General features: G+C 47.7%; 5 protein-coding genes across 5 annotated transcripts; 3 read left to right on the top strand and 2 right to left on the bottom strand.

Annotated features, from left to right (window-relative positions):
* Positions 1-48: 48 nt before the first annotated feature.
* BHQ10_004235 (uncharacterized protein) lies at positions 49-1473 on the bottom strand (the record flags this gene model as incomplete). The annotated part of the gene is made up of 1 exon (XM_040876579.1): positions 49-1473. The coding sequence occupies one exon, from the start codon at positions 1471-1473 to the stop codon at positions 49-51; it is 1425 nt and encodes a 474-aa protein (XP_040732739.1).
* A 964-nt stretch (positions 1474-2437) lies between these two features.
* On the top strand, positions 2438-3724 carry BHQ10_004234 (uncharacterized protein; the record flags this gene model as incomplete). Its single annotated transcript, XM_040876578.1, has 4 exons — positions 2438-2452; positions 2513-2567; positions 2617-3519; positions 3567-3724. 4 exons carry the CDS (start codon positions 2438-2440, stop codon positions 3722-3724), a joined length of 1131 nt encoding a protein of 376 aa, XP_040732738.1.
* A 545-nt stretch (positions 3725-4269) lies between these two features.
* Positions 4270-6979, top strand: BHQ10_004233 (uncharacterized protein; the record flags this gene model as incomplete). The annotated part of the gene is made up of 4 exons (XM_040876577.1): positions 4270-4443; positions 4496-4660; positions 4716-5925; positions 5976-6979. 4 exons carry the CDS (start codon positions 4270-4272, stop codon positions 6977-6979), a joined length of 2553 nt encoding a protein of 850 aa, XP_040732737.1.
* A 2813-nt stretch (positions 6980-9792) lies between these two features.
* Positions 9793-12678, top strand: BHQ10_004232 (uncharacterized protein; the record flags this gene model as incomplete). The annotated part of the gene is made up of 1 exon (XM_040876576.1): positions 9793-12678. The coding sequence occupies one exon, from the start codon at positions 9793-9795 to the stop codon at positions 12676-12678; it is 2886 nt and encodes a 961-aa protein (XP_040732736.1).
* A 1056-nt stretch (positions 12679-13734) lies between these two features.
* Positions 13735-15164, bottom strand: BHQ10_004231 (uncharacterized protein; the record flags this gene model as incomplete). The annotated part of the gene is made up of 2 exons (XM_040876575.1): positions 13735-14487; positions 14547-15164. 2 exons carry the CDS (start codon positions 15162-15164, stop codon positions 13735-13737), a joined length of 1371 nt encoding a protein of 456 aa, XP_040732735.1.
* Between the last annotated feature and the right edge of the window lie 2670 nt (positions 15165-17834).

Genomic DNA, 17834 nt, shown 5'->3' with positions numbered 1-17834 from the left:
GGGGCAGGTTTGGAAGAATATGACGAATTAGGGTGTCTCTACAGGCTATTACTTATTGTAATCGTACACATCCTCAAATGCCATATCCTCATCATAGCATTTTTCCTTTGTAATAGACAGCCGAACTCGAGACTGTTCAAATGCCTCTCGCGCTTTACGTCTCATGGCGCGCGTCAATACCCCATCTAGCACATTTTCTCTTTCAATAGTCACCGTTTTTAGTTGCGGAAATTCTGTGTCCGCAACACGGCCAAGGTGGCACAGATCATCCCAGACTCGTCCTTTATGCACAAGCATCACCGACAAGAACCGTACCGTCGGCGGCAGGATATCAGTCAGACATGTCGTACTAGCCCTCGGACTCCGCTTCATCACGACATCTACAAAGTGATGACAAAACATGAACCCGTCCAGATGCAAAGACTCCAAGCGCGTAAACGAAGTAAAAGACTGGCGAGTCAAGGTCCAGTCATCCAGTGGGCCGGGATGATCTGATTTCGGGAGATCAAAATCAAGAACTTTCAACCTTTCTCTTACAGGCTCAAGCGCCTCCAGAAACTTCGACGGCGGCAAATGCCGTCCATCCAAATCCCACGAAAACGGACCCTCGCCACGAAATCGAAACGTCTCCAACCGCGTACATAGCTGCACAAGCCGTCTCAATAGTCTAAACTCAAAATCATCCTCGGCATTCCCCAGCCCCGTATACGTGATAGACAATACCCTCAAATTCCGTAGTGCGGGAGCCATAAGCTCAATATTTCCAGGCCATCCCTGATATAGCTTCTCAACTCCATGCGTCCCATCAAACACCAACCGTTCCAAATTCGGCGCCGCATTCAATAACACCGCAATCCCCGGCGTGGCAAGATTGAATGCCTGATAGCCTTCCTTCGCAAAACGCAAGGTACGAAGTTTTGGCAGTCCCGGCTTCTGCTGATCTGTTGTCGCAAGCCGTTTGAATCGACTAGCCAAAAAACGATTGGTAGTTACAAGATTCTCATCTGGAAGGTCATACTCAATCTCCATCACGCACGCCTCTAAATTCGGCAACAACGCAATCGCGAGCTCGGTCAGAAAGTGTTTTTCGTCATGATCTCCATACGATTGCTCAAAGTTTGGGTCACCGTCTACGTCAAGAAGTAACTCCCGCGCGGCCCGCCTAAGGATTTGGATATCTTCCTTGGAGCCATCGAAGAATAATTCGTGTCTCAGGGGGAGGAGTTGTTTGACGCTTGAAGCCAAGTGCGGTCGCTCATAGAGTAGGCGTAGAAATTTGCATGTTGATCCGGTGTGTAGTTTTAGGCGATGGAAGAGGAATGGTTGCGCGACGGCGCGGAGAAGATGGCTTGTGCGAGAGAGAGATGCTAGCGCGTGGCGGCATGAGGGCTGGTCATTGGTGTTAATGTTTACGCAATGAGGACAGAGGACGGAGCATATTTGTTGGAGGAGTTCGATTGGGAGGGCTTTCATTATGTACAGCTTGTTTCCATTACTGTTACAGTGTCAGTTGTGGAAGCGGGGAGAGCGATGAAACTATCCAACCCTTTCTAGTTATTGATTGGTTACTATCCAGTCATTGTTGGTAATAGCGTATCAACTTCCGATCTTCAATGTTGGTCCTTACTTTGTGTATTCTGCTAGATGAAAGCAGATCATGACCAGGTAAGGAAAACATCTCGTCGGCTGCACATTCAGTACGAGGCAATCAGGTTGACATCCGATGCCGGAGTCCTCAGAAACCGAGTACTTCGGACCATGGACGAACATCCAAGTCTCAATGGAACAAAGCGGACGTAGTATCAATTGATGGGACTTCGTACACACAATGAGACACCGATAGTCTCCGATGAAAGGCAGGCAGTGGCGGGACAAGWAGCCAGAATGTCGCCAACAGGGGGAATCGGTTCGCCAGCTAGTGCTCACTGCTTATGCTAGACCATGGAGATATGCAAGTCACGTACTGCCGAGTGTAGTACGTACATGTAGTCTTGTTTTCTCAATGGTAGCATGAAGTGAGTCAGTAAGAATCCCATTCGAGGTGACTTCGGTGTTCGTGGCCAAAGATTCGATTCGGTCTCTTTGTTGCACATGGAATACATGGACCGAGTGCAGCGCCGAAGAGACTCCGAAAGCACGAATCTCACCGGCGCATAACAGGGGCTATACGTTCTCTAGAGTCGACAATCCGGCCTTGGACTGGAAGGAATTGAAACTTCCAGTCTGTGCAATTCATCCATTCATCAAATAGAATCCGAGTAAATATCAAGTGAGCAAGAAAAGAGAAAAGAGAAGCGAGTTCTACGTCATTGCTGGAAGCGAGCCGTCGGGCTGGAGGAAAAAAGATATCCCCCGCATTATTTCTTAGTCGAGCCAGGATGCCGGTGAGTCAACTCTGCTCTCTTTACACAACTCTCAATCAACACACACTCACACAATGGATTCCGCTCCGGTATTGATCCTCATAGAATTACTCAATGGCAATTTCAAATTGTTAAGCTAACTTGTCTAGTTCTTCATAGATAATCCCAACCTGGGGAACGTCGACAGCTTGGAAGACCATCGCAGTACGTATGTCCGATACCGCCACACAAGAAAAAAAAACTGATTGAGCAGTTCGCGGCTACAACCCCCTCACACCTCCCAACCTCCTTCAACATGAGATTTCCCTCTCCGAAAAATCCAGAAAGACCGTTCTCCAAGGTCGAAAAGATGCCGCCGCCGTCGTCAAGGGCACAGACCCGCTGAATCGTCTGCTCGTAATCATCGGCCCTTGCTCCATTCACGACCCCGAAATGGCTCTCGAATACTGCGATCGCCTGCTCAAACTCAAAGAGAAATACCAAGATACACTGCTTATTGTCATGCGCTCTTACCTCGAAAAGCCCCGCACAACTGTCGGCTGGAAGGGCCTGATCAATGACCCGGATATCGATGGCAGTTTCAAAATCAACAAGGGTTTGCGCTTGTCGCGACAGCTCTTTGTCGATTTGACTGGCAAGGGTATGCCGATAGCCAGTGAAATGCTGGATACCATCTCCCCGCAGTATACCGCCGACTGCTTATCCCTCGGAGCCGTGGGTGCTCGTACCACCGAATCTCAGGTCCACCGTGAACTCGCTTCAGGATTATCGTTCCCCGTCGGATTCAAGAACGGTACCGACGGTTCGCTGGGTGTGGCTATCGATGCCATCGGCGCCGTCAGGCATCCCCACCACTTCCTGTCCGTGACGAAACCAGGTGTGGTCGCTATTGTCGGCACGGATGGTAACGACGACTGCTTTGTGATTCTCCGTGGTGGCACCAAGGGAACAAACTATGACGCTGCCAGTATCGCCGAGGCAAAGGAGAATCTGACCAAGAAGGGCTTGACACCTCGTCTCATGGTGGACTGCTCACATGGTAATTCGTTGAAGAACCACAAGAATCAGCCCAAGGTGGCCGAGGTTCTTGCTGAGCAGATTGCTGCTGGTGAGACTGCTATCATGGGAGTCATGATTGAGAGTAACATCAATGAGGGTTAGTTGCGTTCTTCCACTGCGCGTCATTAGCTAACCCAGGTATAGGCAACCAAAAGGTTCCTCCAGAAGGCAAGTCCGGTCTGAAGTACGGTGTCAGTATTACCGACGCGTGTATCAACTGGGAAGATACCGAGTTAGTTCTCGAGAACCTGGCGCAGGCTGTTCAGAAGCGTCAAAAAGTGGCCGCTGCCAACGGTAACTAATGTCGAGCGCGGTTTCTACACCTAGATATGTTTTGACTTAAGTCGGGAAAATGTTCATGTTTGTTGGCGATATCATTTGATCTCGGATGAAGGAGACGCTATAAAAATTGGAGTTTGGTCCATAGACAACGAATGGACATGATAATGGATTGACCTTTTGATGTTTGTTTGTGTTGATTGTTCCATTTGAGAAAATAAGCTTAGAAAATAAGGAGAGTAGGCTAAGACAAACTCGGCATAGCGCACATGGCCGGGTCGGTTTCGTCATGGCGCAAAGAAAACCCAAATGGGGCAGTTGACTCTTAATGTTTTGATCCCAACAACTATTTACTCATCTGAGCGACATGCTATTTGCTCATTCTTCTATACTTACTGTTTGTTTCTGATTTATACATTAGTAATACTCACTGCGCCTGATACACCGCGTCCCTTTCAATCCGGTCTTGCCGGCGGATACGATCGTCAGAAGCGCGACAGCAAACATACACATGCCTTGTCAATAAGATTTCATTTATATCGTTGCGCACCTTCGAGCCCCGACCAAGATGTCAGCTACCTCCAGTATGCCCACGCCGATCCAGTTCGCGGTCATAGCAAGTTCCACAGCTCCCGGAGACCATCAAATAGACTGGGGCAGTCAAGCGAATGGAGGTCGAGACCTGGCAACGCAGCTCGTTATCAGTGGGATTTTGGGTTTGAGTGCATTTTTCTCGTTTTGTGTATGTATACTTTTCACTCGAGCTATATGTCATATGGCTGATGTCGTGCTAGCTTCTCCGGCCAAAATGGACAGAGCTGTATGCCGCACGGAGAAAACGACGGAATGCGGCCTCCTTCCTACCCGAACTGCCAGATAGCTTTTTCGGTTGGATACCCGTGATATACAGGATAACGGATGAGGAGGTGCTAGAATCTGCCGGATTGGATGCTTATGTTGTATGTTGTCGTACTCAATGATGGGTATGACGTTTTGCTAATACAATGTTCTCAGTTACTTTCGTTCTTCAAGTTCGCTACCAAATTTCTCTCGGCTACCTTCGCATTCGCTACGCTTATAATTATGCCATTACATCTAAAATATGCCGGTCAATGGGGTGTTCCAGGCTGGGACCATGATGACGATGACAATGACGACGACGGACAATCACTCTTCGCGAGGGACATATTGCTCGGAAACGGAAATAAGAAATTCAAAGGAGACCCGACTTATCTATGGATCTACGTGATATTTCCCTACGTATTTACCGGTATCGCCATATATCTGCTCATTCAAGAAACCAACAAGATTATCCGGGTACGTCAGAAGTACCTTGGCAGTCAAACGTCGACTACCGATCGCACATTTCGACTGTCGGGCGTTCCAAATGAATTGCGCTCAGAAGAGAAGATTCAAGAAATTATCGAAGATCTCCATATTGGGAAAGTGGAAGCCGTCACGTTGTGTCGTCAGTGGCATGAGCTGGATCTGTTGATGGAAGAACGGAAGAAGATTCTGAAGCCGCTTGAACGAGCATATACGAGGCATCTTGGCTACAAGCAAAAAAGGAGATACAACGATACATTGCCATTGATCCGAGGTTCGCGCAATCGCTCGCCCAGTGTGCAATCCGAGGCTACGGAGCATTCGCAGCTACTTGGAAGTGATGATGGGCGTGTTCCGGTTCGAACTGAAGACAAGAAACGACCAACTCATCGATTGTGGTACGGCTCATTCAAATTACGTTACAAGAATGTGGACTCGATTGATTACTTCGAGGAGAAACTACGTCGTGTCGATGAGAGAATACTTGCCGCTCGCCAGAAAGACTACCCAGCCACTGATCTCGCTTTTGTCACGATGGAAACGATTTCTGCATGTCAGTTGGTCGTCCAGACAATCATTGACCCGCATCCTACTCAGCTAGTACCTAGTCTTGCGCCCGCTCCTGCAGACGTGATATGGAAGAACACATATCTTGCGCGTTCGAGTCGGATATCCCGGTCCTGGCTCATTACGGTTGTCATTAGCTTCTTGACCATTTTCTGGTCTGTTCTGCTAGTACCCATTGCGTCTTTGTTGGATCTGAACACGCTTCACAAGGCTATTCCTGGTCTTGCTGATTTGCTTGCGAGACATCCGATTATTGACTCTCTTGTTCGAACTGGATTGCCTACCATTACAATCTCTTTGTTGACTGTGGCGGTGCCTTATCTTTACGCCTGTAAGTGCTTCTCTCTGTTTGTTATTCTCCGATGCTAATCATTTTCATAGGGCTTTCAAGTCTTCAAGGCATGACTTCTAGAGGCGACTTGGAACTGTCCGTCATCTCGAAAAACTTCTTCTTCACCTTCTTCAACCTCTTCTTCCTCTTCACCGTGCTCGGATCCGCATCGAATTTCTACGGTTTCTTCCAAAATCTGCAGAATGCATTCAAAGACGCAGCGACTATCGCATCTGCCTTGGCAACGTCTTTGGAGAATTTGTCTAAATTCTACATCAACCTGATCATCCTCCAAGGTCTAGGATTGTTCCCCTTCCGACTGTTGGAGTTTGGAAGTGTCGCTTTATACCCTATTAATGTCTTGTACGCCAAAACACCTCGCGATTACGCCGAACTGTCCACGCCTCCGAAATTCAGCTACGGATTTACTATCCCGCAAACAATCTTCATATTCATCATTTGCGTCGTGTACAGTGTCTTTCCCAGCTCATGGCTCATCTGTCTCTGTGGATTGATATACTTTTTTCTTGGACACTTTATTTACAAATACCAACTCTTATACGCAATGGACCACCAACAACACTCAACCGGCCGCGCCTGGCCAATGATCTGCAGTCGCGTGTTTTTGGGTTTGGTAGTTTTCCAAGTTGCAATGATCGGTGTTCTTGCTCTTCGCAAACTGATCGCGCGATCACTGTTACTCGTCCCTCTTTTGGGCGCAACAGTCTGGTTCACATATTTCTTCGCATACACATACGAGCCCCTGATGAAATTCATTGCTCTGCGAAGCATCGACCAAGACCGACCAGACCGCACCAACGGCAACAATTCAGATGACTCCGTGAGCCCACCGCCTCTCCTCTCGCCACTATCAGGTTTGGACCGCGACGCTCTCCCCATCCTCATCGGTGGACGCGAGATTGGTCTCAGGCTCAAGAAATATGTCAATCCAAATCTGACCATTCCGCTCGACGGGGCGTGGGTGCCGCGTAGTGATGGGTCGATTGTGATTAGACCCAGTGCGGTTGAAGAGGCGCACATAGGTGAGGTTTAACCATATACATATATACATAACGCATGGAATTACCGCATGCTCGATTTCTTTATTCTCATCATGGATGTACGCATATTTTTATGGACTGTGGCTATTGTGTTTTCGTTTCTATCTATTTGCATTTCTGTTTGTTTCATCTGTTTTGTGAATTGTTTTGACGAGATACCACTGAACCATGCCTTTCGTTTCCCAGCGATGACTAGATAATTATTTCGATTTACTGAGAATAATGTGATGGATGATTTGAAATGAATAAGTTGGATAGATGACTTACATGACATGATCAGTCGGGATTTTTCTCGGTAAGTATGGCTACCATGCACATGGCTTAGTTACATAGCATACCATGCCACGAGTCCGAAATCCGTCATAACCCTAATCCAGCGAACAAAAGAGGCGAGGCCCGTCCCGCCACATTCCAATCGGCTTTTGCTTAAGCCTTGGGACAGGAAAGCGGCGGTATGTCTTCTCAACACTAGAACTCTATACGAGCAAGGAAGCGTGAGTATGCCTTGCAGACTTGCAGTACATTAGGAGCTGAAACGAAACATTCCTGAGTGACCCTTAACTGTAATAATAGATAGAACTTGGACGCATCGAGGGTTCAGGAATGTACAGCAGCTTATTTACGAGAATAGATCCTTGCTTAGACTTTAAATTGAGTCGCCGCCTCTTAAGTTGATACGAATGTTTCAGTTCGATAGTCGAATGCCACGAGATAGACAGTTCGTTGCGCCATGTGAGAATGTTCGGAGATCATGAATGATTTGCCGGGTGGCAATTATCCTGAGCATCATGCCATTCGATGTGTATGCATCTAGCATTTTTTTTGTTGCGAAAGCCGGAGGAGCCAATCGATTAGTACGTGCTATCAGCCAAGGGGAGGGCAAATGCCAGCAAATACATACACAACCCATCTGCATCGCATCGCATCGCATAAATTAGACTGCATATGTCCTGAGCCCAAGCTCCAGTCCATGCGCTGGCAATCGTCATACAGTAAGCCAGACATCCGTTGCGGCGGTATCCACTGAGCGTGCGACTACTGCAGTATACGCAGGGGTGTACGCCTATAGGTGCGGAATAGCCTCTCTAGGGTAGGTTGAATGATCGTTTTCTGGAAGGGTGTACTCCGGACTGTGTACTAGTTGTCCCCCGCTGACGTGAGATCCGCGATGATCGTCGAGGTGAATTCGTGGAGAATCGAGTACCCGAACGATTATTTCGATTCTATCATGAGATAAACGCATGTCGTTAAGAACTTAATAGTGGTGATGAAAAGACTCGGTGGTGGTCTGCATTCGGCATCATACCCGTTGGCCGCATTCCTCGGATGTCTGAATCCATGCGCCCTCGCATGGAATCTAGACTCTGATAATGTATTACTCCATAGTAGATGGTTAAAAGAAGAGACGGTGAGTATGAACTAGTGTAAGAGAACTAAGACCAAGAGATGAGATCACAGGCCCTAGCGTAGACACCTGATGAATTAGGCAATCTTCTAGATGCGCGACTGCCGCCAGTCGCTTTCCTTGCTCGTCGCCCTTGCTGTGTAACAGTGAACAACCACAATCTCAACTCCTACCTAGTATCTMCCCCCTACACAAGCCTCCATACTCCTACCAAGCCACATCTTTGAACTTCACTACTCTACGTACGTCTGTACAATGAGTATGCCGCTCTCCGTTCAATGCACGTCAATTCCCGACTCGTCTAGCGCCATGGATGCTCATTTTCGTGCCGGCTCCGCTTTTGCCTCTGGCTCCCCCAGTAGCGTGAGTAGCATGCCCAACTCCTGGCTGATTGAGGCATCGATCCACTCCTAATCGGATCCCATCGCCCTCGTTGCGCGAGTCCCCAGTTTTTTCATAGTCTCATACCTCCGGAGCACATAGTGGCTAACCGTATCGACGTCAGCCGGACCACGGTCATCGAACGGAATCACTTTTGTGACCCAGCCATTCAGAGAGCACCTTGCTCTTTACTTGGCTGCTGATGATAATGATTAATCGAAATGGGTCCACTCTTTTCAACCCGTTTCATGGTCCGGTTCGCGTCAGACTTTTCGCGAGAGGGGCGTCCATATCGTGGTTGGTAGTTAGTAAGTGATCGTCTATTTTCATACGTCGTGCATATCTTGCCCGTCTCAGCTTCAAAGGTTTAAATACATTCTCTTGCTCTTTTATTCTCTGTCTGTTACGTATGTTATGTTATGTTATTGATTTACGCTTACTCCCACCTCCATACACTTCTTCATTAAGCCTACGAAACTCATTCGACGCCACCGGACGAGTCTAGCACTAACACCATCGTTCCGCCCATCGCCCGCCTCCATGTTGCGCGTGACCTGCTGATTTTGGTAGCTAGTCTGAATGGGCTGATTATAGATTGGAACAACTCAAATTTCTCGTCAGGGACAACAAGCATCAGTCTGACTTGGAAATGCAAATGACAGCTCACCGCTGGATCTTGCTTTTGATTCTTCAATCTTCTCCGGGTTAAACTTGGCCCTTGGGTGGTCCCTTGTGCATACACATAGCGTTTGTGATTCCGGTTTTCGAATTCAATTCTTTACTACGACTCGGAACGCCTCATTTGGTCTCGACCTCGAAGTGTACTTCTAGACCCCGGTTCGGTGCAATTCATTGTCTCCAACGTATTCCCGTTCCAGGGGGGTTCCATTTATTGGGTCTCTCTCGGTCTTATCGCCTAATTATAGTATATATCTTTTATATATTAGAGGACGTCCATCAGAGCGCAGGCATTTTCACGCATCGCACAGTATTATGTCTGGCAGCTCTCACACTGCACCAATGGCGCCTTCTTGGTGGTCAGGGTCCAGCAGTCAGTCAACCTCGGGCAGTTTACCCCAGAAGCCCTTGCATTGGTCAGATGACTGGGATCCGGCAACCGAACCTTTTCCAGAACTCGCCATTGAGCCACAAAGTGTCGAGAGCTCAGCCGATATTATTGCATTAAATTCTTCTGATCATCGAGCGACCACGCCTCTTCAGTCGAAAAGTCACCTTTTCGGCGAATATCTCTCATCATCGCCATGTATCTCGGAAGATACGACTCTATCTGACAACGACGTCTCATCTCCAGGCAGTTCCAGTCCAGATCTTTCAGTAAGTGGGACGTCGTCGGACGCAGAATGGCGAAGCATAAGCCAGACTGGCAATACCTGGAAGCAGATTCCGGCAGCAAACAGGACACCTCCAGAGATATTATTCCAGATATACGCCCTGCTAAGTCCTCGAGATTTCGATAACGCTCGACGAACATGCTCGCAATGGATGCGCGCGAGTTTGCAAGAAAAGCTTCTTGAGGGTATGTTGAAAAGGGCTGGCTGGTGGGATGCATGGCGGCGGGACTGCCAAACATATCAGCCTGTCGACGGTGTTGAGGAAAGTCTGGTTTGGCGATTGAGCAAGCGATTTTCCACCGAGTGTGTTCTGTCTGGCCGGAAGGTCAACGTCGAGAAGAGTGGATTCTTGCCGACAGGTGTCGTTGATTTTGGACAGTTGTCGCGTGAATCATTGCCAAAAGAGTCTCCGGGATTGTCACGAGACATGTTTAATGGCTCTGCGCCGAGACTTACAGCTGCGCTGCGAGACCCGGCCTTTTCTCGTTCGATCAAATTCAGCGTTAGTACATGTGGGCACTATGTCTTGGTTGCTACAGGATGTATGATCTATGTGTATTACCTTGGTAACCGAAAGCGAGGCGACTCATTACCTCCTCGTATAGCAGAGACCACCCCATCAGACTTGATATTGGGAGACAACGACCTCGACATTCTACCCGTATCAAGCATCGGCTGTCCTTACGAAGTCTTGTCTGCTACTATCGATACTAGTACACCAAAGTTCGTGATCGCTGCATTGTTGCGAGGACGTGTCGGCATGATCTGCGATATCAAGGGAGTCCCGATTCATTCTGCAGAGCAGGCATCTCCCTTTCTGCGCAAGCGCTCCACAATCAGAGAGGATATTCCTGCCGAACACGCCAGAAAGATGGATGAATTCAGAGATGCCATTGCTTCTAGTGCGATAATTGAGCAAGTTACCACAACTGGGCGACCGCCGATGGCCCCTCGTACTGTTTCCACTCGTCGCACGATGAATCGTCTAACCCGAGCACCAAGAAAGTACTTTCATGATATCTGTTCCGTGGAGGATCCTCCTCGCAGTGTATCAATCTGCCCTGGTCGTCGGTGTGTGGCGTTTGGGTGCGGTTCTGGTATTGAGCTGCACTGGGTTGATGAAAAGACACAGGAGGACTCTAGAAAGATGTTTCCACTTTCTCAGCCAGCAGAGGTCTTGCACTTTTTACCCAGTCGTGTCGAAATTGACGAAGCATCTAAATTGCGACTGATTTCATCACTAGCCGGCCCCGGTGCTTCGGGATGTCAGTGCCATCGTGCAGCTAACGGTGAAGATGTTGTCTGCCAGTTTCATCTATCTTCTCGGGTCAACTCATTCACCCACTGGACTCCACGGAAGAATGGTCGTTTGAGTCTGGTAAAGGCGACGCACTGTCATCATTATCGGGCCATGCCGGTTAACGACGGCCTACATATTTTGTTTATAGAACCTGTCACAGGTTACCTTTGCATCGGATCTGATGCTCCAATTGGCGGACCGACAAATTTGACTCGTGCGATGATCTGTATACCTCCTTCAGATCACGGATTGGATTCTACAGAAGATCGCATTCCAACGATTTTTGCGGTGGGGTCTGATTTGAGCCGGGGTCTTCGTATTGTGGCTGCTTATCAGGATCGCATTGTCCTGTACACCGTGCCCGTTGATGTGTACAACGTCCTCCGACGAGAACGACAACTTCAGGGTGATAACGTTATGGGTGACAGTGATTTGGCACGCGACTGGTTCCTTGACAATGAACGCAACTCGAAGCGCCGCGGCAGTCTAGCACAGAACCAGAATGGTGATTGGGAGTTTTTGTTGCGAGTAAGCTACCGACCAACAGCTATGCTCTGGCCATTGAAGATTTACGGCAAGGAAATCGGACGTATGGACAGGGTCGTCGAATTTTCAGTCCAAACTTCGAATGGCGGAGCTCGGGTATGGGCATTTGGAGCATCTGGCGAGGCTCGTATTTTTGACATTGATACAAACACCTCGAAGACAAGGCCGAGTATGGATGTTGCCATCAAAGCTTTGAATGTGGCTTCTGATGGCAGTATTGGGTCTGCTCGGCTCCAGGACCGCGCAGAGTCTGGCCTTTTGTCACCACTACCCATCAAGGCTACACGCAAGCGAAAGCACCTCAGTCAGCCTGCAGCATTTGATCGGAAGTTGTTAAGCATGTGGAACCACAGCAACACATCTACCAGCAGAGACGACGATACAAGTCCTCCCGATCTCGCAGCGGCCCCAACATCCTCACCATCCAGACCAACAACCGGAATGAGCGCCAGAAGCAACCGCCGCCAATCCTTCGCGGCGTGCATTATGGATCTCAAGATCCCCGAACTCGGCGCCCGAGACGGCCAATGGACAGATCCCAATCGCGCCTCAACGGTTCCTTCAACACCCGCTTGTGGCCTCGACAACGACCATTTCGAGTCGGCCGACTTCCACGACGTCGCCTCCTACGACCCTAAAGAGATTAGAAAGATTTATACTGTTTGGTCCACGTCTGCATCAAAGCCATCTGCTGGTCGATGGCGATGATTGCATGTATATACACTATATGATGATTTTTGATGATGCTTTTTTATCGAGTACCCCATTTGATTATAGCAAGCGTTGCATATTCTATTTGTTGTGAATGTATAAATATATTTTTTACTGCAATACTTGTCACTACTCGTAAAAATATTCGCAATGTTTGTCGTACTTGATGTGATGAAGACCGCTTCTTACAAGCCTATATATAACACGTGACCACACAATGACCGATCGCCTAAACTTCGTCCGAACGATAGCAGCAATTCCGTCCGATCTCTAACCTTATCCCAGAAAAAGAAAAGAAAAAAAACTGCGCACCATCGAGGTATGAGCATCTCAGATTGAAGACTTTATGCCTAATAAAGTAGGCGAAAAAAAGGATATGACCACAAAGTGATTTGAACACTTAACCTTCAGGATACCCCAGGTGATGGTTGACTGGAATCTGACGCTGATGAGGAAATTAGTCTAGAGACTTAAAAATAGCGAGATTATTTTACATACCGCTACCGTTGCGCCATGCGGCCAATGATGCATCGCAATTGCAGAATTTGGAGAATGACACCTTTTTAATATTATCAATTTCGGCCGGCAGCTCGACAAGTCAGCCCTAAACTACTCATAAGATTCTCTCCAGTCTGAAATTCTTCTTCTTAGTATCGATGCTAGAATGCTGTTGTACCTGAATAATGGATATTGATGGTCTACATCTTTGTTACTCGCACGCAGATGCGAACATAGAGCGACTTATCAGATCAGCGAACAGTACTTATATGATGTCGGAATATAACTTCAGACCCATGTCGTCTGGAGCAATCAGATACCTAGTGTCTCCCCTGAAGGTCGAGTTGTAAGTCTACGAATGTGATATTGAAGAATCGTAGCTATCTTATTGAATAATCGCGGAGACGGTAAATGAGTGCGAGTATAGATGGGATTGATTGTTTAGTGATTCGATCGTAAAAGTTCATGTCAGGCCCGCGCAGTCTCGACGAAGCCTTAATAAATACAAATGCATTATTAAATAAATATAAGAGAAATCTTAAAATGAAAGTATAATCACCAACTCCGACCATCCTCTGCATGACCGGAATTTCGAGATTTTTGAGGATGGTAAGGAGCAGGCTCACTCGTAACTTCAATCGTGGTCTTTTGATAGACCTTGCCCAACTCGGCAAGCTCAACATCCTTCTGGACGATGTTGTCGGTCGACGTATTGTTGTCCTGCGAATCGGTGGAGTATATCGTTTCATGATCAGGAGCAACTCGGGTTCGACGAAATCCACCTCCTTCGCCAGTATTGTCAATGTGACTGGTGATGGTTGTAGTCATTGTGGATATTCCCTTGGTACCCAACATCAAGCGACTCGTTTTCCGTTTCGAGTTGCTTTGACTGCCCATATTGTCGTAGTTCCCGCGGTGGGCGCTCACTTCAGAGTAGATGATCAAGTTGCGACGAGTAAGCGTGTACAACAACACATCCACAAACCCGGAGCTTGTCATCATGGCTCCTGCAACGCAAAAGTATGCCGTACTAGGCGTCTTTCCTTGTGCGCTCATCATTCGCCCGGCTGCGAGGGGAAGTGACAGGATGACGTATGCGACAGGGTAGATAACCATGTAGCTGACGACGCGACGAAGACGTTTGAGGCTCTCCATCTGGCTTCCGGCGAGAATCGATGAGGCAGCCATCTGCCGGCGGAGTTGGAAGAACATGACGGCGTAGAGAACGACGGTGCCGAATTCGGCCATGAAAATCCAAATGTAGTGAGTGTAAAGGCGGTAGTCTTCGTATGCGGAGTCGATCCAGCACTGAAGGATTTGATGTTAGTTCACCTGAGTGTAGCTAATGGTTAATGGGGAAAACTCACCCATACTCCTGAAGGGGTAAAAACACCCGTTCCGTGAGAAGCAACTGGAATAATGACCAGGATGGCCAGGAACACCCATACTCCCACGACGCCAGCAGCGAACCACTTATGAGGCACTAATCTTCCCGAAGTAACGAGTAGAAATGTATGAGCAGCGATAGTCAAGACAAAGAGACCACTTCCGGGATCACCGGCCTGAATTAACAATGCTTGTAGGACACAAGCCGCTGAGCCAGTCTTGAGAGCATCTTGTGAGACCCAACAAAAACACAAAACGAAACCCAACGCCTGCAGAAAATCCGCCAGAATCAGGTTGTAAATGAGGACAATGTACTGATTGGTGGTAAGGCTGCGTTTGTAGTATTTTTGCCAGAAGATGAAGCGGTATGTGATGAAGCTGAGAAGCCCGAACGTTGCTAATAGGGAGATCACTGCGAGTATCGAGATGGCGATGAGGCCATTACGAGCTACTGAGCTCAGAGGGTCGATGTTTAACGCATTGCGCGTTGTAAGCGAGTTTATTTGTTGGAGTTGCGCATCGTCTATAGGATGAGGATCCTGGCTGTTATTGTTGCTGTCCCATGCCGCGCCCACCAGCTCCCTTGCGATGAAGCTCATCGCAGCTATCAAATGATCGTGCTTTGGATTTTTAATTTCCTTTCATCCGAGACAATTGAGATCACACCTAATGGAGATGACAGCCTTTGATATGCGGGCTAATGATATAGACAAGCTTCTGACGTGGGACTAGGGCACAAGAACCAAATGCCGAAATCTAATTTTCGGTAAAAAGAGCCCAAAGACCTTTACTTTATACATGGGTCAACTGTTACCGAACACTACATGCATGTGAATGCGGTGGTTAAGAATGGAAGAAGTTTATCCGGGGCAGGCTTTAGCCACAAAAAGGGGGGGGTAAGACTAGAACCTGCATAGGCAGTAGGTGCAGGAAATGAAGGAAATTCGACCAAGTATAAACCCTGCAACAAGAGTCTGAATTTGATAGTTGATTCCACAAAGTTCGAACTTTGCCAGTCTAAGGGGCAGATCAGCAGCTGGGACTGTTAGAAACACGAACATTCTATGGAGCAGGGAGATCTTTCATGTTATGTAATTGCCGTTTGAAGCCTTACCTTCCCGTCGCTGGATACCGACCTGTTTTTGAGATTGGACATGCATGCAAAAGTGTAAGAGCCACTTTTTGCTTCAGAATTGCCATCGCTATCCGCAGCTACAGGAAATCAGTAAATGCCGTGCTCGTGCGCACCTTATAAAGTGGGCAATGCACGTGCGAGGGTCCAGGTTGAGACAGCCTAGTAGTTAAACCTACGTAGTACTAGTGACTTTTGCCGTTGTGGTCAACTTGCCATATGGCATAATGGCATTGTATAGAAGTTCTTTGTTGTTATCATCTTAGATCATTGATTGCATGATCGATCGGATTACCGGCTGATGTATAGCATCAATCTGCTATTGAGAGGTGCGGACAAATGGAAAGAATATGGGGGACAGTAGCCCTACCTAGTAACTAGTCGAGTGACTCGTATTATGCGTGGTGTTATCAATCTATCTCTCGCATTCAGCCCTGAAAAAAGACGCAATGATAGACCAGGGGAGCCACTTACCAGCGAATAGGCGGGCGCCAGCTAAGACACTACCCACGTACGACGTCGTAGTACCTACAGGGAAAAGAAGCAAAATCCGGGGTCACAAATGCTAAGCAACGATATGGCTGGCTGGCGCAATTATTAGGCCAATTTAGCGCGCAGATGAGCGGTGTTGCTCTAACGGCTTGGAGCAAGAGAAGCCTAAAGAGGGCCCGTAATTATCCAGGGGAGAGGTGCCGGAAACGACTCGTGGACTCACCGAGAGATAATGCATGAAGCGGAGTTTACAGTGGGGATATCCAATCCAATCCCGTTTTGATATTAATGGCCTGTCTCGTCACGAGCTAGCCGGCAGCAAGGTTTTCGTCCCCTGTAGCGAAACTTAACTACTGCGAGTAAACGCAACAATCTCTTTGTCAGGAACTCAGGGATGATCAATGGAGACCCAAGAAACGGGCCTTAATCCCTGCTCGTTTCAGCAGGTACCTAATCTAGTGTTTACCAAAGATTGGTTCAAGCTGGCGACTTGACACGGCCTGGAACGCTCAGACTGACAGCTTGAACAAAAAGGGACACTATTCCGGCGGCCAAAGCAAAATCGGTCGCCAATTTGAGCCTCGCTGGACTATCGATGTACGTAAGTTTACGCAAGCACATACGGAATCATGAAAATCCTTCTCGAAAGAAGCTTTTGGTCTGTTCACTAGGTTCAGTCGATGCGATGATCTCAGATGACAGAGTTTTCCGACAGAAGATAGTAGTCGGAAGCTAAACTGTTAATAGACAGTACAATAGTGTCGAATCTTGTAAATAAGTTTGAGATCCCAGCAATTCTTCTCATGCTCAAGGTTTATCTGATTCTCGAGATTCATTGAAAGTGTTCAATCAGAACGATCGCCAAAAAGCGGTTTTCCGGCAGTTTGTCGTGTAAAAATTTTGCCGAGAGTTTAACTATTAGAATTCCGTCCTGCCTATCACAAACAGTCGGAAATGCATGTTCCAGCTATCGCTAATTCTTGTCATGCATTCATATAACACTATATCCTTTTGGGAAATTACTACCTAGTGTAACCAAGCACCGTCCTCAAGTTTATTGAAGGCAATTAGGCGATCGCCACAGACACAGTAACTAAGCCAACCCTATCAGATGATCTGAATTCTGCAATCATGTCGTTCGACAGGTCTGCAGAAATTTGATTCACGACCGAGATAGCAGTCAACCCATAACACAACCATGGATCAGGAGTAAGGCATGCCAAAATGAGGGTCACCATCCGGGTTAATAATCTCACGGTTTCCCCTCTTACAGCATGAGAGTTTTGAGCCATCAAGGTATAATCAGAAGTAGTTCGGTAACATTGTATCTTTGCTTCCTTCGCCTTCATAAGACCTCTGCTGCAAAATGGCACCCTTGGTCTACCGGATGTTTCAACATCTTGCCATCTGTCAGCAGTGTTCACTCGAACCCTAAATCTAGCATTTGTCCATACCTAGTCTTGCGAGCGCCATATACCAGCCATAGTTCGGAATAACCCCCATAAGAGTACTCAAGGCGACGCGGGTACAAAGTACACAGTGATAAATTGTCAATCACCCATTCAATACTAAAATCCTAGCCACCACTGCCCCAGACAACCGGATTTGGCAGTAAGTCTGAACGATTCCATATCTAGCTTTTTGA

The sequence above is a fragment of the Talaromyces amestolkiae genome, assembly GCF_001896365.1.
Source record: "Talaromyces amestolkiae strain CIB chromosome Unknown scaffold7.1, whole genome shotgun sequence".
NCBI lineage: Eukaryota > Fungi > Ascomycota > Eurotiomycetes > Eurotiales > Trichocomaceae > Talaromyces > Talaromyces amestolkiae.
The sequence above is the reverse complement of the archived record's forward strand: the minus strand, read 5'-3'. Positions and strand labels throughout refer to the sequence as shown.